The 23899-nt window shown below is 45.4% G+C and overlaps 1 protein-coding gene and 1 long non-coding RNA gene across 3 annotated transcripts in view; one reads left to right on the forward strand and one right to left on the reverse strand.

Annotated features, from left to right (window-relative positions):
- Positions 1–5654: 5654 nt before the first annotated feature.
- rasgrf1 (Ras protein specific guanine nucleotide releasing factor 1) overlaps positions 5655–23899 on the reverse strand; it is a 37485-nt gene continuing 19240 nt past the window's right edge. The window contains exons 5-27 of one of the 2 annotated variants that reach the window (XM_064312718.1): positions 23363–23616; positions 22804–22883; positions 21325–21518; positions 20928–21037; positions 20152–20270; positions 18832–18992; positions 17818–17881; positions 17233–17375; positions 16978–17060; positions 16550–16798; positions 14465–14838; positions 13624–13743; positions 11983–12153; positions 11526–11632; positions 11284–11396; positions 10830–10890; positions 9756–9859; positions 9253–9337; positions 8514–8711; positions 7949–8028; positions 7388–7505; positions 7165–7233; positions 5655–6359 (exon numbers count right to left, since the gene is read on the reverse strand). In XM_064312718.1, coding sequence (XP_064168788.1) covers positions 6267–6359; positions 7165–7233; positions 7388–7505; positions 7949–8028; positions 8514–8711; positions 9253–9337; positions 9756–9859; positions 10830–10890; positions 11284–11396; positions 11526–11632; positions 11983–12153; positions 13624–13743; positions 14465–14838; positions 16550–16798; positions 16978–17060; positions 17233–17375; positions 17818–17881; positions 18832–18992; positions 20152–20270; positions 20928–21037; positions 21325–21518; positions 22804–22883; positions 23363–23616 — 3150 coding nt within the window. In that variant the 3' untranslated portion in view covers positions 5655–6266. Of the gene's footprint in view, positions 6360–7164; positions 7234–7387; positions 7506–7948; positions 8029–8513; positions 8712–9252; positions 9338–9755; positions 9863–10829; positions 10891–11283; positions 11397–11525; positions 11633–11982; positions 12154–13623; positions 13744–14464; positions 14839–16549; positions 16799–16977; positions 17061–17232; positions 17376–17817; positions 17882–18831; positions 18993–20151; positions 20271–20927; positions 21038–21324; positions 21519–22803; positions 22884–23362; positions 23617–23899 lie in introns of both variants that reach the window. The other variant, XM_064312717.1, reaches the window with a different exon arrangement.
- On the forward strand, positions 21492–23224 carry LOC135241930 (uncharacterized). Its single transcript, XR_010326172.1, has 2 exons — positions 21492–21631; positions 22372–23224. It is a non-coding gene; the product is annotated as an uncharacterized LOC135241930 (long non-coding RNA).

Here is a 23899-nt window from a genome sequence, read left to right on the forward strand (position 1 = left end):
ATTATTTTTTTTAACCTTAGGTAGAGAACAATTTGGTTAATATATTCACATTTATTAAATAACAAACCAAAGTATTAACTTTTTTCCAATTTCTATCTACAATAACAAAAAACAATGAGTTTTACTAAAAAAAATAATCACGATTTTCATCTAAATAGCCTCACTTGGCTTTGATTACAATTAAACAAATTATTGGAAGTCTATCTAATTATTTATCACAGATGGGAGGGGAAGATCAAGAGGCAGTAGACAAATATCTTGTGGTGTCGAGCAATTGTAAAATTGCGCCACAACTACAGGAAAAACAGCATGCAGCTAGAGAGAAACCAGTTCCCCTGATTACAGGGAAATGGCAACTATGATCTGTTCGTCTAAAAGGATCTTGTTAATCAGGTCTCTGTGTTGCTCTTTTTAAAATGGATGCTTCTGATGCTTGGGTAGCCATCACACCAGAGCCTATAAATAGCTCAACTGTTAGTATTACATCATGCTTAAATTTTTTAAATTGTCAACATACCTGCAAGTGAAGCACGAGCCGAGCTTCATCTTGTCATAGATTCTTTTTTTTGTGGCTCCCAACTCTGGGTGTCGTAATGAATTGACGTTGTAAAGTGGCACATGGTTGACAGTTGTTTTAGCATATAAAAGTACACTTGGGTAATGGGGGGGGGGGGGGGGGGGGGCTACCCTTTACTTTTATCATTTTTAGAAAATATCTATTTAAATGCACTTTTCAAAATTATATTTCATATTACAAAATAAAAAAAGATTTTAAATTATTATTATTATTATTATTTTTTTTTTGCAGCTGAGTCGCTAAGTTGAGTTGGTACCCTCTGCTGGGCTTTGGAGCACAATGCACAACTTGTGTACTCCGTATAGGGAGGGGTGGCCCTGATCCCATTAGTATCAAGACCAGGTTAAAACCTAGTATATGGCTGGACCTAACACACGTGATCCGGCCGACCAATGGTGTAACTTCATAACTCGGCCAACCAATGGTGTAACTTCATCAATCAGTCACTCAGGCACTCAGTCACAGACATTCACGTTTGTAGGGCTGGCCCCGCTGTTGCGGTCCAGCCAAAAAGGGCCATACAAAATCAGACAGTCCGTTTTCCTAACCTTTTTCCAAACTCATGAGCATAGGCATAATCTTCACTCAACCTGAAAATGTATTGTTTTCCTAAAACCAACCTAGCTCTAAACCTACCCTTGTTCTAACCTTGATCCTAACCCTAAACCCTAGGCCCAATTCTACTGAAATTGCAAGCTCCAACCCTGACCCTAATTCTGTGAAATAAATGAGTTGCAATGGGTTGGAAGAGATTTATGATGAGAAATGTGTTACAGTGGAAAACATTTCTTGTATTTCCTTTCTGCTTGTAATTGATGATATTTCATTTGTTTTCCATCAATTTTAATTGAGAACAAAAGAAGTCCTAGGGTTAGAATTAGGTTTTAGGGTTCAAATTAGGGTTTAGCGAGGGTTAGGGTTAAGCCTGATTAAACTTCATGGCACAGCATTTTTGCCACGTGTTGTGACAGAAATGAAGGTGTCACATGATGCTTCTGTTGTCTCTATAGTAACGAGAGGCCAAACTGCTAATGTTTACAACATGGCAGCACCCAATGAAATTATTGTGTAATCGTGTAATATTATGTTTAGGAGTTTTACGTAAGTGTTTTATATAAGTTTTTACATAAGTATTTTATTTTTCATTCAGATGAACGAGAAATCATCTTTATTGAAGGGCCACTGTTAAATGAATGAATGAAAATGCATTTGAAGAAATGCATTATGAAAAGTGTATCTGAGTGCAAATGCAGTAAAATACATCCGAGATGTCAAAAATGTGTTTTTTAAAAATGCTAAAATTCTGGTCGTCAATTTTTAATTCAGATGGATGCAAACTAATATTTATTCAACAACCAATGTGAAATGAATGCATGAAAATATTTTTGAGTACACTGAGTACACATTAACAAGTTCTGTGTTAAATCTGGTAAGTACATTTGGTCTCCCTAAGGAAATTCTATTTGAAGCAGAATTAACACTGAACAATTAACTGTGTGTATACAGGATGTTAAACAGTTGAAGCTGAAAGAGAAAAAAACAAAACAAAAACAAACAAACATTGAAAATTATAGAGTGTGTGTATGTTTTTCATGGTAAGTTCTGGAAAATTTTTAAAATGGAAGCGCTCCTGAAAAACAAAAAAACAGTCAAAGACAATGTTCCCCCTGAGATAGAATAGATTTATTAGCAAGAGGTAATCAGGAAACATTACATTTTTATACAAAACTGGAAATATATCTCAAGCTGTGGAAATAAACTTAAGGATTGAAAGATAACTCTCATACCACTGGGTATTGCTCACAGCAAAACGTTTGTATGTTAATATATGTATTATTTATAAGTGTATGTGCATGTATATGTGTGTACAGTATGTATATATAACTGTAGCTAAATATATATAGATGTTTAACTTTTTTAAAGATTCTGTTTGTTACAGTGGTGCATGCCAGCCAGTGGAGTGGTGAATGTGTTTCTATACTGTACATAGTAAAAATACCTACAAATATTCACAGAATAAGCACTACATTACTATATTCCTGCTAAGATAGTGATTATAGACAGGATTACAGTAAATGCAAAAACACTTTTAAGGTTGTCTTCTACTTCTAAATCATGGATCTACATATCACAATTTTTTTCGCATTTTAGGTTTGTAAGCATACGGGGATATAATGCTGTAAAGATGGTGTGCTTTACACGGTTACACAAGATAAATATAAATATATATCTTCGAAGATATATATGGCAGGCTGCATGTACAAAATATACAGCGTACATTTCTGTTGTGTGAATTGGCAAGTTTATATAAAATACAACTTTTAATTTTCCCTCATAGATGCAATATCTTCCCTTTTCCTCATTTTTATGCCACATTACAAAAATACCATCAAAAATCTTACGCAGTCATACTGTTTGTTTTGCTTTTTGCTTCTGAAATATTACTTAAAAACAATCCAATTGACTGTGTGACAATGAGTTGTGTTCCAGTCACTGGAGAGAGTTCACATCCTCCACTCTATGTAGAGGCCAAATCCTCTCTTACAGAGTCATGATGTAAGGATAATTGGGCTGTATTGTTTCTGAATTACTATGCGCTAATAATTAACTGAGCTAACCTGCTCTGTGCTGCCTTTGCAGTTTCTCCTGTCATTTCGACATAAAGCAGTACATGGTTTTGTCAACAATGTATGACAAGATCTGTTCACTATTTAAATCTCTTGCAGAACTAGATTTTTCTCTTTCTCATTCTATCTCTATCCCCTTCCCCCTCTCTCAGTGCACTTTATTGCCTAATCAATAAATACTGCATCTTCACCCATAATAGAATACAAATAAATAAATAAATAAATGTTCCTCCCAATTTGTATTAATGCAGAAGTGTCTAACTTCGTTTTGCTTCAATTTCAGTTTTTTAGAATTGTAAACAACAATTTATACTTGTGCACTGTGCTAATTAAATATACTGACAGGATTTCTTTTCTTTTAACTAAATTTGTATTTCTGGTTAATCTTGGTGAACCAGTCAATTCAGGACAGCTGGCTGAAACCAAACAAGCATGACACTGCTGCATTAAGAGTCAGACACCTTTAAACGAGGAGTCAGACACTCCAGCATTAAGAGTCAGACACCCTTAAACAAGGAGTCAAACACTCCAGCATTAAGAGTCAGATACTCCTGCAGGGTCAAAGAAAGAGTCAGCTTTCCTGTTTTGGCTGTCATTGGTAGGTTTCTCCACCCAATCCAAAGATCAAAGCATTGTTTAACTGACTACACTGAGGTACCACTTTATTACACTGTCAGGTGATTCATCCACATTTAAGAGCCCAGTATCATCATTCCAGCAGTGTAAAACTCCTACTATGAACGGACAAAACACATATCCAATGCTGATCAATATTTCATATGTACCAAATTACTGCACTGCAAATTACTGCACTCCTCTTAGTTTGCTACAAATGAAAAATGGGAATACCAATATATGCCAATATAAGCCCACAGTAAAGATTTGTGCATCTTTTCCTTATTTAAACATTGATATACTGGAACAAAGTCTTTTTGTATCTAAAAAAAAAACAAAATAAAAAACTTGCAGCATTCAAGTTTCAACAATGGCATACTTGTGCAGATTAATAAAGGTGCACAGTCAATAGGTTATTCACATATGTTAAAAGCACAGTCACTTCATGCATTTCATCTACCAAACACTGCACTCTGTGTTTTCCCCAGTTATTATCCAATAGTGGAGTAGTTCTATCATCCAATAGCATTGTGAACCTGTTTTTATGAACCTGTACTGGAGTTTTTTTAATGGTTGTTAAAGCTCAAATGGTAAGCTGGTCAAACAGTATCTTGACTACAGGTTGAATGATATCAATGTTTCAATAAGGACAGAAGACTGCAGGGTTACATTACTGTGTACTGATCTCTGCTCACATTAAATCAGCTGCCTGACCCATCAGATCACAACAAAGCACTTAAAAACATGTAAGAGTCTACCTCTGATCTGCAAAAGCTTTCAAAACATGCAATATTTTTGGGTCTTGCTCATGTTGAACGAAAAGTCAATTCCTCACTTTTATGGTTTAGACTGAAAAATGAGTCCTACCTAGACTGAAAAGGCTTGAAAGCTTTAACAACTGCAAACATAGCTGAGCTGTGCCAAAGTATGCCGTCGAGTAAAAAATTACAAAAACAGAGGATTTCCCTTTAACATTCATCCTGAAAGTGTTTTTGATTGGTCACTTTCATTATTAACAAGCTTGACCAATTAAAGTAAAGACCATACACCAGCAGTCATGGGGAGATCACTCTTCATGAATCTCAATATGGAGAGCTACCATGGGTCATCAATCATCGACTCATAAGAACCAGAATCAAATTACCTTCATTTTGATTGGTTCAAAATAGTCAACACATAGCGCAAGTTACAGAGCCAATTTTGGAACCCATGGAACCTCACTCTCCCATCTCTACCCATCTTCAGCTGATTGTTTTTTCTTCTAAAGTTACAATTTTCTTAATAACTTTACACCAAATCATGTCAAGAACAACAAAAAGGTCATTTAAAAATTTCTGCTTTAAAATAATCATAAAATAATAATATTTTGTTATTGTCGCAGTGCATATAGGTGGTGCCATCCAACCTGATTCCTGTTTGCCGAAAAGAAACCTTTCTGGATGGTTCCTCCGAAACGTAAAAGCATGCTCCTGGTTTCACCAGCGCACCGGCTTATGAGTAAAGCAAGATTGCATGACAGCCAATTTCATAAGAGGAGCACAAGGCAATTCTGTCAGGTTAGATGCAATCAAGTGAGAATGGCAAAACTATCAAAAGCAGCTGCCCCTCCAAACGCAGCTGGACTGCCACCACTGTATTGCCAGATGCAAACGAGTGGACTTCAATGTCAGTGAATCATGAAATCCTGGCAAACGAAAGCCAACAGCAGACAAAGAAACTGATCTGGGTTCAGTAAGACCTCAGACCCGTGTAGTTTCATTAGCTAGGGGGTATACCTTTTAAAGACTTTTGGCACACATATCCATGTAATCACATATTGTCGTTTAATGTTTCGATTCTTTTCGTTCTTCTTTTTTTTTTTTACATTGCTACATCATTGGCGTTAACTCATAAACAAAATAAATATCTTTTTTTCATCAAAGAAAAGGTGACATTTCTCCCCGTGAACACGAGTGATCACACTATCACTCCAGCCTCACTCGGAAGTGCAGGATTTAACTCCATGTAAAGAACTTGATCTGAAAAATAATTTAGAAATCAAATTTAATGGCGAAGTATTAAAATACACCTTTACATGTGACAACTCCCGAAGAGTTGGTACGGCATATGCCCAGGGACCCAGTACAAGCCACCCCTAGTTGGTTTCTTTCTACTTTAAAGTTTTTTTTTCTTCTTTTTTGTATAAAATAATGACTATTTGATTGAATGCAGACAAAACAACAGTAAATAACAAATAAGCTTCTAAGTGTATTCCCCCCCACAAAAACTTTACATAAAAAAATGTCTTTAAGGTTTCTAGTTAACTTCAAATAACGAGGATACACAAGTCCTTTCAGAAACACATACTAGAAGGATAGGTCTAAGATGGTCTAATACAAATAAAGGATTATGTACATATGATATAGTGTCTGTATAGCGTGGAGCCTTTGGGGTTAGCGCTGCCCTCCTTAGCTGGGCACCTTGGGCTCGATTCTGAGGGACGCCTCGTACAAGCTCTCTTCATCCATCACCGAGCTGTTGTCCAGCAGATACTGCGCAGCCTAGGGAAAGGAGCACAGTGCGTCATATTTTTTAAAATGCTGTTTTTCCCAGTTTGTCAATTTTTGATTTTCATCATGCTCTCTTTTTAAACTGTTCAAACGGCCCGCTTTCAGGAGCACTCCCTCCCTGGTAGATGCAGGTGCCAGACGTGGCATGGTAAGGACGTGATTCCCAACCGTGGCATGAATGTTGGCACAAAGCATCAGTGCTTTACTTTAAAACGGGTCAGTGGTCCTGTTAGCTCAAAAAATGTTGCATCTTTGGAATGCAGGACATTTCAAAATGTGCATGCTACACTAATTCAGTTGCATTTTGATAAAAATCTGCTAGCTCACAATAATAACACAATAAATATATGTCGTCCATAAATTTATTACAGGAGCGGGATGAAAACAACAGTATTAGGGGGATGACATAAGCTACAAATAATGTTTTGTGCTCTGATGAAAACAAATGTTTTGCCACACAGGCTAATAATATTTAAAATTATTTGAGCAATTTGTTTTAATTTACTCATTCTCAGCAAGCTAGCTAGAGTGTAACATGTCGTTTTCGACTTTTCATTCAAATTGAGCACTTTCTCTTTAAATTTTGCAACGCTACCAATGGCTGTGTAAATATTATGATTGGAATTTTGGCATTTACAGAATGCAGTATATATATTCCTGAATTTTGGCCCTTTTTTTGTGTAAAAAATCTTACATAAGATTTTGTGCGGTTCAATGATTATTCAGTATGTACGTGAGAAGCAGCGACAGCACAACACCTCCTTTATCAAGGTTTGTAGGGAAAGAAATTGGCTACCTTCGGCTGGAAGTCAATCTTATAAGCCGTCTGCTGGAACTGTCTGATTTCTCTGATGATGTGAGAAATCTGCGGACAAGCAAGAGGGAACAGAAAGGATGAACAATTCTGATAATCAGGAAGTGATGCGTTGTTTCAGCTCACAGCTGCTTCCAGCAGAAACCACAGAAGAAAAGCAGATGTGAAACTGTGGAGGAGTCGGAGAGAGTGAAGGTGGGTTTACCATCCTCATCTTGGAGAAGTTGACCAGGTTGTCCTCGGTGTAGTTGGGTGTCCCCTCTTCGATGAAGGCCAGGTCAGTCAGGTACATCCCCAGGTAAGGAACACAGGGCGGGTCACAGCTGAACCAGGGAGAGATGGTGAACTACCTACTCACGCCCGCAAACACACAAGCTCCCACATAGTAAAATATTCAGCCTTAAATCAACTCTTACAGAGCATATATCGTCCCTAGTGGACTCATATATACTCTGTTATAGATTAATTAACAGTGTACATTTTACTGCGCACACAAAAACACACACAGTCGCACACACTTACACTGCCAACCCAAGACAAAAATATCCTGGATTGGAAAAAATCGTTCTCTGATACCGGAGAATGGAGCAGAGATTGGCACTATTTTGGGGGTGTACAGAGAGGGGTGTTTTTTGGGGCCATGGACATGTACGATTTGTGAAATGGGTGCAAATATTTGGTATCATTTGGTGGTGGGTCTTCTAATTTTTTTCATTGTCACAGACCCAATCAGAGAGAATTCACTACGGTGAAATAGATCACTCACTTCTTCAAAGCCTCCCGCAGGTTCTTAAACCGTCCCTCAGAAGATACCAGCTTCTGCAGCTTGTCAATCACCGTTTTGGTCTAGAGGGCAGAGGTCAAAGTTTGGTTACAAAGATTCCATTCATATGCACAACAGCTCATTCAGAGAGATAGACATTTCTTCAAGGATTCACCTGCTCTTTCCTGTGCCACATATGGCTCTGGGACTCGAGAGGTGTGTTGAGGTGTCATTTGTGATGCAATTATTTTACTGTTCTCAAATGAGGACAGTACAGTGCAGGTATGTGAGTCAATACCATACACTATAGATCTACTTAGCAGAGCTACACAGCTTACATGTTTACAGTTAACTAACTTGATTCAAGAAGAGCAGTTCAATTGAAACTCATCTTTCACCATTTCTAGAATGGTGATGGTTAACTTCACTTCCTGAATGCTTCTATGGCAGTATCAAGATAAATACATTCCCAATAAAAAATGTGTAATAAGTAAGTCCATTTAAATAAGTGATATTTAACCCCGCTGGGCTTCTTGGCTTGTTAGGTGTGACCTCCCCCTCGGCTCACCTGCTTGGAGACCTTCAGCCAGGTCTTCTTGAGGCGGAAGATGGAGCTCCGGTTGAGGGAGGAGGTGATCTCCAGCACGGCGTTGTAGTTGTGGAGGCAGCGGCAGATGTCCGCCACCGCCACCCACTTCTCCATCACCGCCACGCGCGTGTTGACGTCGTCGCAGCGCAGGATCTCCGTGGCAATCAGGTTGCTTATCTTTGGGGGGGGTGGGGGGGATTTGGGGAATGAAGGGTGTGGTTAAATAAGGGCTTAAAAGAGATAAGCGGCCAGATTCATATATTTTGCATATACATGCATACTGCACTGTATATTTGCTTATTTTGAAAGTTTCAGCTGCCTTGGGTGTCAGTTATTGTAGTGGATAACAATGTTGTCAAGTCAAAAGGCTGCAGGTTTGAATCTTGGCTGAAGTTCTTTGCTTTAAAAAAAGGTACTTAATTAACTTACTCAAATAAAGTAAGAAAATAAGTATGCATAATAATAATACTGGATAACATGTAAGCTTGTACAGTGAGTCACCCTGGATATAGGCGTCTTCTAAAAAAAATATAAACTAAAAAAGAAACAATGTCACACTGAACTGCTCAGTGTGGGAGATTTCTTTTCAGCCATCTCATGCTTTCAGTGGTTGTACTCCCTGTAGTACAGGGGTTAACTCCCTGAATTTCTCTCACAAGCACAGACAGCCCTTTCACCGCTCGGTCACATGGTCAGTGGGACCTCTGTTGACACTTACATCGTTGAAATGCTTGGTGGTTTTCATTATGTAGGGAGTCTTCTCATTTTTGTCGTTCTTCATCCAGCCCTGGCCAAAGAACTCTCTGTGGAACAATGTGATAATGAACCAGGAGGATATCACACAGTCGTCACACAAGAGCAGTTCTACCGGAATACTCCCTTACATTTGGCCCGTGTTCACTTCAGCATCCAGAGGACGTGAGCCCATCTCACACTAGCTTGTAAGTGACGTCTTCTGTCCTATACTCATAAAATATGTCTGTCTGTCTCGTATGTTCACCCATAGGAGATATCTGTTTGTCTCATATGTTCACACATAGGAGACATGTCTGTATATGTTCAGTCACAGGGGATATGTCTGTGTGTCTCATTTGCTCAGTCATAGGAGATATGTCTGTCTGTCTCATATGCTCAGTCATAGAAGACATGTCTGTGTGTCTCATATGCTCAGTCATAGAAGACATGTCTGTTTGCCAGTGTCAGCGTTTGTGACCCACTCACTCGTAAGGGATGACCTTGAACACTAGATGGTCCAGCAGGGTCAGCTGCTCAGCGATCTCAAGGGCAGAGTGGCACTCAAACGGCTCTGACTTCACACACTCAACCTGCTAAACGCACAGACACACACACACACACAGGAAATTCAAACTCCTCATCACTAGTAGTCATAATTGTGTCAGAAGCCTTCAATGTTTTGATCCTATTATCCAAATGATTTTAGGCCAGTTTCCCTCACAACATTAGTAATGAAATCCTTTGAGAATTTTGTGAAGAAATAATTATTGAAAATAACCCAACACTTGGATCCACTAATGTTTGCTTACAGGGCTAAGCGGGGGTGCAACTGCCACACTGTTAAACATGGTATTGAAACATCTAGCAGGTTCAAACACATATTTTAGCAAAAAAAAACAAAACTTATTACCAATTTTTAGTTGGGATTTTAATATTGTTGGTTGGATAATGGATTTTTTTACACAGAGAACACAGAAAGTTAAGGTAAACAGCTGTCTCTCTGATCTATTGGGCTCTTCTACAGGGACACCACAGGGCTGTGTGCTTTCACCCCTGCTGTACATTCTGTACACTAATGACTGCCATAGTCAGCATAAAGACAGACATAGAGTGAAATTTGCTGATGACTCCGTCATTGTTAGCCTGTTGGATGAAATGGACACCTGTCATGGGCCTGTTCTGGATGACTTTGTACAGTGGTGTGATGAAGCCTTTCTAGAGCCTAATGTTTTAAAAACAAAAATATGACCTATGCATATTACATGCACAAACAATAATGATTAAGGGCCATTAGGTAGAACGTGTAGAGAGGTACAAGTATCTGGGCACTATTATTGATTGTAAGTTGTCCTTTGATGTAAACGCTTGATTCTTTTATGTTTTTGTACAGTATTTGATCTTAATGCTGCACATCAAGTGGCCAAGGATACAGATAAAGATGGTTTATCGACAGGTTTATCCACACACCAGTTTATCCCCAGACCATGGTGTGTTGGAATGTTCTGACAGTTTATCTAAAGACCCCAGCGGTCTGTGTGTGTAGATGAGCAGGAAGCTCACCAGCTGCGCTATCTCCTCCATGCTAAGCTGGCTGTCACCTGGATCTTCCTGGGTCAGCGTTCTGCAGAGGCACATGGGAAAGTCTCACACGCCAGCCTCAATCTGGGGGTTCACCCCTGCACTCAGAGCTCAGACATCATCGAGGGTTATAAAACAGTCAGTTAACAGGCTGAACGGACATGCTGGCCGTTTAGTGGGAAACCTGACCACGGCCTTGTGAATGAGGTAAAGGACTGAAACGCAGTTTGAGTGAAAGCATTTCGCCCCCAGGGAAAATGCTTGGTCAGACATGTTGTGTCACGCATGCACCAAGCTGGAGCTGTCGCTTATTTTAAAAAGGGGAAAATCGCTTCTGATGTCCAACCAAGCACCGTCCCTGGGTTTAGCCCATTAGCAGAGCAGGGAGGGAACGGTGGTGTGACGTGGTTAGGCGCAGGCGGGTGCTGGGCTGGACCTGATGATGTTGGCGGCTGCTTTCCTCTCCTGGGTCAGGAGCTCGGGGTCGTGCATCACCTCCTCCAGGAAGCTGATCACCTTCTGCTTCAGCTCTGTGTTAGTCTCAAAGTCCTGGGGTCAAAGTTCAAATCACACACAAAATCCTCAGCAGCACACTCAGCTAATTTCGCGATTTCCCACCACTCCAGCAATTTCCACATTGCCTGGACCTAGGGGCCAGAGAGGGGCACAGAGCCATACCTGTGAATGCTTGGACACCCAGTGCCGCAGGACGTTGAGGACCCGGTTGGTCGCGGCTCTGCGGATGATGAACTCTTTATCTCCATTCCTCTGGTCTGTGGGAAACCCTACCAACAGTCCACACAAACACACATTTTACACACACGCATTTTACCTGTATGCATTTTACACACACACATTTTACACACACGCATTTTACCTGTACGCATTTTAGGGATACTGTACATAACTGTTGGAGAGTAAGACTGCCTCAGAAAGGGCAACGATAAGAAAATATCATAATTTTGATGTACTATTGAGTGGACGCATAGAACAGTAATTAAACAGCTGGGGTTGGTATGTAGAATCAGACACTTCTCTCTCTCTGAGATGTGACGCCGGGGAATGGCAGACCGATGGGGGGCGGGGAATGGCGAACCGACAAGGTGGGGGGGGGGGGGGGGGTTGGCGGACTGACCCGTGCTGGCCAGGGACATGCGGCGGTACTTCTCCTTGGTGGGCGTGCCCTCGTTGGCGCCCGCAGTGGCGATGGCGAAGGCGGAGGCCGCTGACAGGGCGCTGCGGGTGCTGTCCAGCTCCCGGCAGGACGACACCACCATGCCGTTGTTGTAGGAGAACAGGGAGAATTCTGGGAAAGAGGCAGTGGCTGAAGGTCAGAGCAGTAGGCAATCTGGCAGGTGTCCGCTCAATCAGGGGATGACATTTACTGAAAAATGTTTTGGGCTCCTGATGTGGGGTCCACCAGTATTGGGGAAAAGGCATATCGAGAAAGAAAGGCGAGGGAGTAATACATCGACTATTTTATTAACTTGCATGTTGTTACCTGTAAATCAGTACCTCAAAAAAAAATTCTGAACACAACCAAATATATACTGTAAAGATATTTAGAAATAAATATGTGACTTAAGTGCTGAAGTTGTAAGATGTAATGACAGTTTGGCTGTGTTTGTACTTTTTTTCATATTTTTGAGGTATCAAATTATAGGTACATGCAATGGGATTTAAACTGAACTGTACGCATCCGTGAGAATTCCCTCAGGTTACCGTTATAAAATTTTATTTGTCCAGCAGAGGGCAGCACAAGACCTAGTAACATAAACAAATCCTCCTCTTCGTTTGTTTTTTATTTTCGCAGGGTACCAGGCAGACATTACCTGAAGCATTAAATGACTTCCAAGTTGTTACTAAATGCGGACGCTCATTTAATTCCCTCTGGGGGAGTTACCTCGCACCGAGATGTCCCAGGACATGCAAACAGTTCCCTCCCGTGTGTTTAAGGGCTTATTATTCCATCATGTGACAGCGCACTGTACCTTAAATACAGATAGCGAGCATGCTAACGGCCTTTTTGTTTTTTTTAAAGGAGAGCGCTGTGTGCCTGCTGAGGTACGGAGCTCAGCCACACGGGGCTGGGTGAACCTGCAGACAGCCGTACCCCGCGGCAGCGACATCGCTCGCTCGCTCACGCACGCCCGCCCGCCACCGGGGGCGGCGGAGAAGCACACAGATGGTTGCTAAGGTACGAGTTTTCCTACCTCCTACTCACACACGGATCTGCTGTTCCCGGTGCAGAGCGTCTTTTTTATTTATTTATTTTTTTCATGCAGAGCAGGAGGAGAGCTTCGTGAATCGATTAGCACACTGTGTCTCCACAAAGAGACGCACGATTCACGCCGCATCCCGGTCGCACAAGCACTTCTTCCCCACAGATACGACAGCTAGCTATGTACGATAACAGAGTCATAATTTGGTTGTTCGAAACCAGGTTTGACACCATACATAGTGGATGCTCTCTAGTCTAGACAATAGGGATAATAACAAGCTTAGATGCGCTGAATGGCCTGTTTGCATCATCAAAAATTGCAGTGTTGTCATTCTGAATGTATTCTGGTTAATAAGATATAAATTCCACAGATTCCCCTTCACGTCAGTCAAACATGCGCCTTGGGGCCCTGCGAGAACAAGAGCGTCTGCGTGTGAAGCCATTCATAAGTCGGGCTTGGCTCGTGAGTTATGCACAGGTGGTGTGACAGCGTGGTGCGGAGGGCTTTTGGGCCAATCGCAGCACCCCGCCCTCCGCGGCGACGGCCGGCAGTACCTGAGGAGTTTTTGCACTTCACGTTTTTCGGGGTGGTGGGGGACTTGGTGGGGGAGGTCTCCGGCTCGGCCTCGTCGCTCTGGTGCTGCTCGCTGTCGCCCTCCTCCCTCTCGGAGATGTCTGCGCAGAAAAGGGGACAGAAAGGACCGTTGAGACGGCTCATCCCCCATTTCGGCTCATCCCAGCAGAGGATGCGCACGGCGCGTCGCTGAGAGGGACCAGCTACAGCGTGCACGTGCTCTTTAACAAAATTTGGGCTGTCCTCAGATGAACTCGCCCCACGCTGCTTTGCCAGACAGGCATACAGCTGTGACTGAGCCTGGGTGCCAGTCTGCTGCTGCTACATTAGCCTTTCAGGGAACTGAAAGCGGGGCAGCCTTCCAGAGGTTTTACCTCTGGTGTCCGACAACCCAGACTTTGCGTTTGTGCCACTGACTGACTGTTAAAATTAATACGGAGGGCTGCACCAGTCAAAAAGCACAGGGATAGGTAATCAGCTGCTTCTCATACCTATTCATTATTTAACAGCACCGTGTTTGCTTTTGAACTGGCTCCTGTCTGTTCCACAACCGTCAGCTTGGAAGGCTCATATTAGCAAGCAATCGAAATGCTGCTTTGTTACAAACAAAAAATAGCTGTTTCCTTAACCAGATTCAACAACAGTACTGTTCCAAAGATATAAACGGAGAAAAACAGGAGATGAGATTTAATTGGACAGCAGTGGGAGGATGGGGGGGGGGGGTTTTCCCTGACCGAAGGAGAGGGGATTCTGAGGAAAGAGAAGCCCACGCGGATCGGCGCTCCGGGGGGGTGGGGGGTGGGGGGGGGGCGCGGCGCTGACCTTGTTTGCACAGCGACGGCTCCTCAGCCCTGTCGGCCTTGGCGCCCTCGGCCTCGTCGGCCATCTTGTTGGCCATGGAGCTGGACACGTAGAGCTTGTTGATGTCCAGCGTGGTCTTGCTGAAGGGAGACACGCTGGAGTACATGCTTGCATAGCCGTTGGGGGAGCAGCCGAGGGCCGCCAGGTCCAGGGCCTTGCCCCCCGTGATGATGGGGATGTTGAGGGACAGCTTGCGCCGGCGGTTCGGGGAGGAGGACTTGGTGATGGAGAGCGGGGGCGGGGAGGAGAACTTGCGGCTGGCCCGCGGGGATTTCGGGGGCTCGCCGTACAGCAGCTTGTTGTTCTGGCTGCTGGCGAAGAACAGCTCCAGCGACCTGCGCGGGGGGGGGGGAGGGGACAGGCGGAGGGGTTATTTTTAAACCCGTTCATTTAAACAAAACAAACAAAAAAACAGCAAAAAGAAAAACCACAGTCAAGAAAACGTGCGCTTGTGCGAGCACTGCAGCTTCCTCAAAGGGCTGAGGATCGCTTAGCAATAGCAGACGAAACAAAGCCGACAAACGAGCGAACGAACGCGGTGAAAGGACGAGGATCCGCGCAGGTTTCACAGGGAGGGAGACGCGCGATACTTTTGTTTTAAGACGGAGCGCTGCAGAAATGCCTCTCCCACACACAGGAGCGCAGCCCCCTCTCCATGCCCATAAATAGACAGCGCAGTGACAGCGCGGGGTGGCAAGGGTGCTGCCAACGGCAACCGAACGGGGGCGGCCGACGGGGACGCGCGGTCCGTCACAGGAGCCGGGAGAGGGAGGGGAGGGGGGGGGGGGCTGCTGCTGCAGGGAGTGTGGGCGGGAGGGAATCTCCAGCTCCTACGTCCGCGTCTGCGCTGCAGAACTACAGAAGGGACTGGATGCGAAAGTGTTGCCATAAATATTTAATGGTATGGATTATAGATTCTCCGCAGACGGCTGGGGGTGGGTGCAGGGGCGTTGGGGGGGGGGTCCTGAAGCCAGACGGCCAGTTGCTATGTCAACGGTCGCTGTGGTGATGGTGTAAGAGGTAGGTGGGTTGGGACGTGGGGGGATTTCTTTGCGAGGTCTGGCCAGTCAGGAGACAGAAGAGAGGAGAGACTGTTGCTGTCTCACTGTTTCCCACAGCTTGACGAGGCTGGCTCATTATACCACTTTCCCACTGTAGAGCTGAACCAGGCTGGCTCATTATACCCCTTTCCCACTGTAGAGCTGAACCAGGCTGGCTCATTATACCCCTTTCCCACTGTAGAGCTGAACCAGGCTGGCTCATTATACCCCTTTCCCACTATAGAGCTGGAACCAGGCTGGCTCATTATACCCCTTTCCCACTATAGAGCTGGAACCAGGCTGGCTCATTATACCCCTTTCCCACTGTAGAGCTGAACCAGGCTGGCTCATTATACCCCTTTCCCACTGTAGAGCTGAACCAGGCTGGTTCATTATACCCCTTTCCCACAGTAGAGCTGGAACCAGGGTGTCTCATTATACCCCTTTTCCCACTGTAGAGCTGAACCAGGCTGGCTCATTATACCCCTTTCCCACTGTAGAGCTGAACCAGGCTGGCTCATTATACCCCTTTCCCACTGTAGAGTTGGAACCAGGCTGGCTCATTATACCCCTTTCCCACTGTAGAGTTGGAACCAGGCTGGCTCATTATACCCCTTTCCCACTGTAGAGTTGGAACCAGGCTGGCTCATTATACCCCTTTCCCACTGTAGAGTTGGAACCAGGCTGGCTCAGTGTACCCTTTTCCCACTGTAGAGCTGAACCAGGCTGGCTCATTATACCCCTTTTCCCACTGTAGAGCTGAACCAGGCTGGCTCAGTGTACCCTTTTCCCACTGTAGAGCTGAACCAGGCTGGCTCATTATACCCCTTTCCCACTGTAGAGTTGGAATCAGGCTGGCTAATTATGACCGTGTACAGTATTTGTGTGTGTGTGTGTGTGTTTGCGTGTGTGTGTGTGTGCATGTATATCTGTGTGTGTGTGTGTGTGTCTGTGTGTGAGTGTGTGGGTGTGCGTGCGTGTATCTTCCTGTGTGTAGCTGACTCACCGGGCGGGGATGGCGCTGATGGGCTTCTTGTAGATGGCGATGAGCTTGTCGAGCACCACGTGGGCGCTGGTGAACACCCTGTACGAGTGCAGGAAGGTGTTGAGAAAGTCGATGGACAGGAAGCGCAGGTCAGTGAGCCGCTCCAGCAGCCTCTCCACACTGGCGTAGCGGATCTGCAGCACTTTGCACGAGTTCATCATCTTACTGAAGCGGATGTCCACATCATCGCAGTACAGGCTGGTGTCTGACCTGCTCACGGCGCACACACACACACATATGCATACACGCACACACACGCGCGGACACATGCACACACACACACACACACACGTGCACATACACACAGGAGATAAGGTGAGACTTTAATGAGTGACATGTTGGTGTCACACAATCTCTTAAATAATAATTCAAACGGGTGTGGAACTCACTTGATCATCTGTGGCACTGTGACTTTAGAGTTCTCTTCAAACGCGTTCATCATCAGACCATTACACCTGATGTTATCGATGCACTGCACGAGATAAAGAATGATAGAGTGACAGTGGGAAAGAGAGAGAAATAGAGAGAGAGATAGAGAGAGAATGAGAGAAAGAAAGAGATAGAGAGAGAGAGGACAATTAAAGAACTTTCCAGAAGCTCAGAGCTCAACAGGGGTATGTCACTGTCGCGGTGCAGAATGATACCTGACTGATGTCGCTGGTCCAGGCAGATTTCTCCTGTCGTGACGAGGCCACCAGGATGACGGTGAAGGACTGGCTGTCCTTGGGCTCCACCACCACCTTGAAGTCCAGGTGCTCCATGTCCTGCCCGCTCTTGTCCGTTTTGGCTGAGAAAAGGCAGAGAGGCCGGGCGAGTTCAGTTCACACCATTAATCAGGCTTCTTTTCGGCTGCGGTTTGGGACTGGGGCTGATTGGGCTGTATTATATTAGCGCTTGTGTGCTGTTTAACGTGAGTGTGATTCATCACCATGAAAACAAATAATATTATCTATTGACCAAACAACGTTATGAATATTTAAAAAGCTGCTTGAAGAAGACCAGATAGGTCAGGCTGAATGCACATAGTGGAAGTCGCTGATTTTTTCTTTTTTCTGTTGTCCTTCTGTTTCGAGTGCTGGTCACCCATTCTTTGTAATGCCTGCTGCCGTAGAACTATAAATAGACGGTAATCCCTATTTCACCTGGTGTACGTCGCTGACCTCCTTTCTGTGCGGTTTGCGCCGCGGTGTCGTTGACAGCCGCAAAGCGTAAGGTCAGGCGGTACTCACTCTCGTCCTCCGTCCCCTCCGTCTCCTCCATCAGCGTGCAGTCGATGAGCGAGACCACGCCGTTCTGCGGGAGAAAGGGGCGAAGCACAGCGCACGGTTACGCCCCGGAGACGCGGCTGCACCTTAGTCACCGCGGCGCGTTCACAGGCACATTCACACACAGCACACCTGACTGGCACAGCTCACGCACCGGAAAAGATGTCCGTGAACTTTATGGAAAAAGTCAGTGAGATAGCGAAGGTACGACACTGTAAACAACTGAAATGTTAATTATTATATTATTTACAGTTAAACACCATAATACATTTAACATTTGTTAGATGTAAAGGCTGTTACTGTATGCTCTACATATTGTTACTGTTATTTATCAGGTAAAGCTCTGGTGAGCCAGTTGTGACTATATTACCATAAAATTTAGTGTGTGTGTGTGTGAGAGAGGAAAAGTGTTGCGCATGCACGTGTATGTGTGTGTGTGTGTGTGTGTGTGTGTGAGAGAGGAAGAGTGTTGCGCATGCACGTGTGTGTGTGTGTGTGTGTGTGTGTGTGTGCGCGCGTGTGTGTGTGTGTGCGCGCATGTGTGTGTCGGCATGTGTGTGTGTGCGTGTGCTTGTGTGTGTCTGCATGTGTGTGTGTGTGTGCGTGTGCTTGTGTGTGTATGCGTGTGTGTGTCTGCATGTGTGTGTGTGTGTGCGTGTGCTTGTGTGTGTATGCGTGTGTGTGTATGTGTGTGGTGTGTGTGTGTGTGTTGGTGTGCGCGTGCGTGTGTGTCGCCATGTGTGTGTGTGGTGTATGCGTGTGTGTGTATGTGTGTGCGTGTATGCGTGTGTGTGTGTGTGTATGTGTGTGCGTGTGTGTGTGCGCGCGTGTGTGTGTCTGCATGTGTGTGTGTGTGTGCGTGTGCTTGTGTGTGTATGCGTGTGTGTGTCTGCATGTGTGTGTGTGTGTGCGTGTGCTTGTGTGTGTATGCGTGTGTGTGTATGTGTGTGCGTGTATGCGTGTGCTTGAATGGTCTACCTTGGTGAGGTGCAGTTTGCCCCCAGAGCCCCTGGTGCAGATGATTAGGTGTTTGGAGAAGAGGAAGCACTGCCTCTCCCCCTCCTTCTTCAGGGACAGAGAGCCCAGACGCCCGCGTGTGATCTTCCCCTTCTCACTCATGGGGACCTGGATGAGAGAGCCTGCCAGGGGAGGACACATCCACTCACTCACCTGTAGTTTCTGAGTGTGAGGGACAGAGCCACCGCACATGCCTCACAGTCAGAGTCCATGTGCAAGACACAACATGCGTTACAGTGCATGTCAGAGTAGTGGTATGTATAGAGTCTCACAGTGTTAATCTCAGAGTCATGGTACCCATAAGGGATTCACATTGTGTGCATTAGTCACGGTACCCATAAGTCATACGGTAGTGTGTATCAGAGTCATGGTGCGCGTTAGAGACTCATAGTGCACACGTAACCGTCATGGTACAAATAAGAGAGTTACAAAGTGTATGGGAGTCACAGCACGGCTAAGAGAGTCAACTCGTGCACGCACAGCCTATCTGATAGTCAGAGAACAAGTGAGTCACAGCCTGTGTGCGAGACTCGTGCGCACGTGTCACCGCGTTTTCGTGCATCTCGCCGCGGCTGTGAGTCACAAAGCAGCAGACTGAGGAGGTTCACAGCCTCCTTCCGTTAGACTGACACCGGGTTGCGCGGAACTGAGCGATTTCCAGACTCAATGTTCTTTTCTCTCTCCGCAAGGCCACGGCAGCCCATTGAGTACAGTAACCGTGACATTTACAGTCCTCGACTGCTGGATGCCGTCTCACTGCCGTCTAATTACATTCTGGGATGAAAGCGTCGACCTGCTTTCCGGTGCACGCCTGGCAGACAGCGTTGTGAAAGTGCGCAAACCTTTTCGATCGGTTTCACACTGAAGTTAACAAACAATTTGTTGAGTTGCATGTTCTCCCCGTGTCCATGTGTGTTTCCTCTGGGCATTCCAGTTTCCTTCCCACAGTCCAAAGACAGGCTAATTGGAGACTCTAAATTGCCCATAGGTATGAGCGAGTGAATGGTGAGTAAATGGTGTGTGTGCCTTGCGATAGATTGGCGGCCTGTCCAGGGTGTATTCCTGCCTCTCGCCCAATGCATGCTGGGATAGGCTTCACCACCCCTGGCAACCCTGCCCAGGATAAGTAAGTATAGATAATGGATGGATGGATGGTGTTTGTACATAAAGAAACGAACAATTTGCATTTAAGCTCAACATAAGTCTGACTTAGTCGAAGAACAAATGGCAGTTGGATGCAGGCCTGTGTCTGGCAGGGATGTGGAGGGTCTACCGGTTTACCTTGTCGGACGAAGGTCTGGCTGGTGTCCAGGAGGACCTCGCAGCCCTCCACGATCATGCGCTCGATGGCCAGGTTCTTCCGGATGTTTTCCGTCTCGCTGACCTCGTCGTGCATGATTCTGTGTGTGTGGGGAGGGGAGGGGGAGAGAGTTCCTTGTTTCAGAGGTCTGGATGGACGGGACAATAATACCACCTAAATGATCATTTTACCTCTGTATGCAGGTATGACATGCAATGTGTTTATCTGCTCCAGGGTGCAAGCTGTGGGTTGACGTGTTTCTTAAAGCAGGACTTTCTTAAAGTGTGGGACAGCACCAACCAGTGGGTCATGAGTGGGGCTGAACTGACTTACAAGAAGCATGTGAAAAAATTACTTATTGCATAAAATACGCTTTTCATTAATATTCAGACCAATAAAATACTGCACTTATCTAACACTAGTTCTAGCCAGTGCTGTCACTACTGCTAATGTTAATCTGGTGAATGCAGTTATGCTTCTCCTGAATTGTAAATTGCTCCATATAAGAGTGGCTGCCATTTGAATGAATGTAATTAATCACATTCACCTCACGTGCGAATGTGTGCATGTACGTGTTACACGTGTGCTGTGTTTGTGTGTGTTATGTGTGATGTAAGCGTTATGTGTGACGTGTGTGTTATGTGAGGTGTGACGTGTATATGTGTGTGTGTGCGTTATGTGTGATGTGTGACGTGTATGTGTGTGTGTGTGTGTGTGGCATGTGTGTGCGTGGAGGCACAGACAGGGGGCGCTGTACCTGGACAGCTCCTCCAGTTTGGACTTGGCGTAGTCCAGGCTGTTCCTCTCCACATGCTCATGGGGTGTGTGGGCCAGCAGCTCGTGGAGGGTCAGGATGTAGCGGGGGATCTGCGGAGGGTCACATTGGGGGACAGACAATACGTTGGCCTCTGGCAATTTACATTTGTCAGTAAATTTAACTGCCTAATTTATTTTTCCTTCCAACAATAAATGTAATTGGTTATCGCCATATTGCAAAACAAATAATAATAATAATAACAATACATTATGGTTATGAAGTACCGTTCATATGCTCATAGAGCTGTGTGGAGTAAATGAAGTCAGTGCTGATTGAACTACTGCTCCCCGCCCTCACGGCAGGGCCCGCAGACCGGCCCCAGCGGCGGCAGGCTCACCTGGAACATGGGGTAGGTGAGGAAGGTCTCCAGCGTCCGCTCCTCGCAGTCGGGCTTGGCCTCGTACTGCTTCAGCAGCTTGTCGAAGTCGCGGTTCTGCTTGCAGTGGGCCAGGATCTGCAGGCTGTACTGGTGGTTGCGCACAAACTCCTGGTAGATGTTCAGCATGGGCAGCAGGATGTCGAACAGGTCGGCTGCAGGAGGGAGGGGCGAGACTCACGTCAGCCAGTGAGGGAGAGCGGGCGTACCCAACGACACAGAGGATCCTGAATTTCACTCACAGAGGAGGAAAATCCACGTTCAGAAGGTAAAATCTTCCTCAGTTTTTTTGTTATAATCACCTGTATTTGCTAATTAGCACAATTCCTCAGGAGGTAGGACTAATTAGTGAAATAAGCTGGCTGAGTTTGTAGGTGGCAGGACTTTCTGGCCCCTGGACTTTCTACCTCAAGTGTAAGGAACGTATGGAGATTTAAGAGCACAGGGGCTGCTGGGTGGCTCATCCTGTTAAAGGACATGGGCTGGTACGTAATCCAGACCATTTCAGTGCTGACGGCGGAGGCAGCCCAGCAGGGCGCCGCCATATTGGCTCAAGCCTCACCCTGGTATGACAGGGTTTCATTTGGCCAGGGTGCTAGTGTCGGATCGTGCTGTAGCGATCCCCGCTGGTCGAGTGGGCCCCTGCGAGTGTGTCTGTTAAGCTGTGCGTGAAGTGTCTTCCTTTGACTCACGTCTCTGCAAGCCTGCCTAACAACTACGGTGTGATGAGAAGTGGCAGCTCACATTTTACTCAGCTTTTTTTTTACTAGCTACCGTAGTTCCCTAGGAAGCTGCAGCTGATATTTTCTCCTTGTCGCTGTGTTATATGTAATGTGATGTACAGTATATACTCTATGCGTAAATGAATGTCATGTAATTGCGTGGAGCAGGGCTGCTTTAGTATTACTGTACAGTATGGCTCAGCATGCACAAGAGCAACAGCTGTGGCATCTGCGCTCTGGTGTACACTTGTGTTAGCCAGTTCATATGACTTGTATACTCCTGCAGGTCCTGCAAAGTGAGAGGCTGTCAGAGGCCTTTTTGGAGGAGAGTGCATACAAGTATCCACTCCCTCGAACAGAAGCAGGACACTCCAGTGATGAGACTGGCCCAAAAACACAAACAAGCATTCCAGTTTGCGAGAAAAGAACAAATCTGAGGACAGATATTGGTCAAGAAGAGAAGCTTGTGCTTCACATCCTTCAGCTAAGGCCTGAATCATTCGTACCCTGCCGGACAGAGGGGCTCAGCAGAGGCGCCCCCACTCTGCGCAGCGCTGGGCACGGACTGATCCTCTCTGATCCTGACGCCATCGAACCGCATGGGCCCTGTTATCCTACCAGACAAGGTAACCCACATCAAAGACACCGCCCCCTGCTGGCTGTACTGGGAGGGGGGGGTGTGTGTAAAGGTAGAGGTAGGCGTGGGATTTTCTCTCACCCAGAACCAGCGTTGGCCAGCTCGCTATCCTCGCCTTCAACCCCTGGTAGAATATCTGGTGCAGAAACATGATGGTCTCACTGCAGAACAAAGAAATAAATATCATATATTTACAAAAAATTTTAAAACTTGTGTGTGTGTGTGAAATGAGAATGTGTCTGTATGTCACTTCAATTTTAGTGATATGCTAGCGCAAACAAACTGGCTTTCCTGGTGATAGGGGTGCTTGTCAAAAAAATCCTGATATTGTTCCCACTTAGTGAGGGCAGCACCTAAAGTGAGTGCATGATGAGTAGATGAGCTATTATTTTGTGTAATTTCTGTGTGATTGTACTGTATTTTTTATTTCTGAGGTAAGACCAAAGACAAAATTCCTGCCTTTGTTGGACAATAAAGTTCTTTCCTATTCTATTCAATTCTATATTTGAAGAAGCATGGTTGCGGTCCATTCCTGGGAGTTACTGTCCTCACTAAGTGGGAAAAACATGGTGCCTATGAATGTGTTTCAATGCGCGTGTGTATCTGTGTGTTTATATGCATGAGTGCCAGTCCCGCGTACCTGTTGAGGAAGATGCTGCTGACGTCGTCGTGGGTGATGGGGGGCTTCTTGGAGCTGGCGGCCATGCGCAGCGGCCGCAGGAAGTTGTTGACCAGGATGTGCAGCTGCTGCACGTACTCGGCCTCCGCCTCCAGCATGCTGAACACCACCTGGTTGCGCTTGCGCATGCTCTCGGCGTGCGGCGAGCGGATGTAGTCCTGGATGATGGTCTTCCACTTCCTGCGACACATCCACCCGCGCAGGAAACTCTGCACCTGAGGGCCAATCAGGTAGTAGCTTTAAACCAGGGCCCCGCCCACAGAACCTCCAAGACCACACAGACTACTCAGAGACTGCAAGGCCCAACCTCAATGCAGTGCTTTTAGCTAAATCTCCCCATTAGAATCTCACACCGATATTATATTTGATACTCTTTTAGATTAAATGTGAATGTACTGTGAGAAGTGTCACAGGATCTTTAACAAAACCTCCTACTGCACAGTATCCGCATAAGTACAAAGGAGGGTTAAACCACACGAGCAAAAACTGGGATGCTGG

This window comes from Anguilla rostrata, chromosome 16, assembly GCF_018555375.3.
Source record: "Anguilla rostrata isolate EN2019 chromosome 16, ASM1855537v3, whole genome shotgun sequence".
Lineage (NCBI taxonomy): Eukaryota > Metazoa > Chordata > Actinopteri > Anguilliformes > Anguillidae > Anguilla > Anguilla rostrata.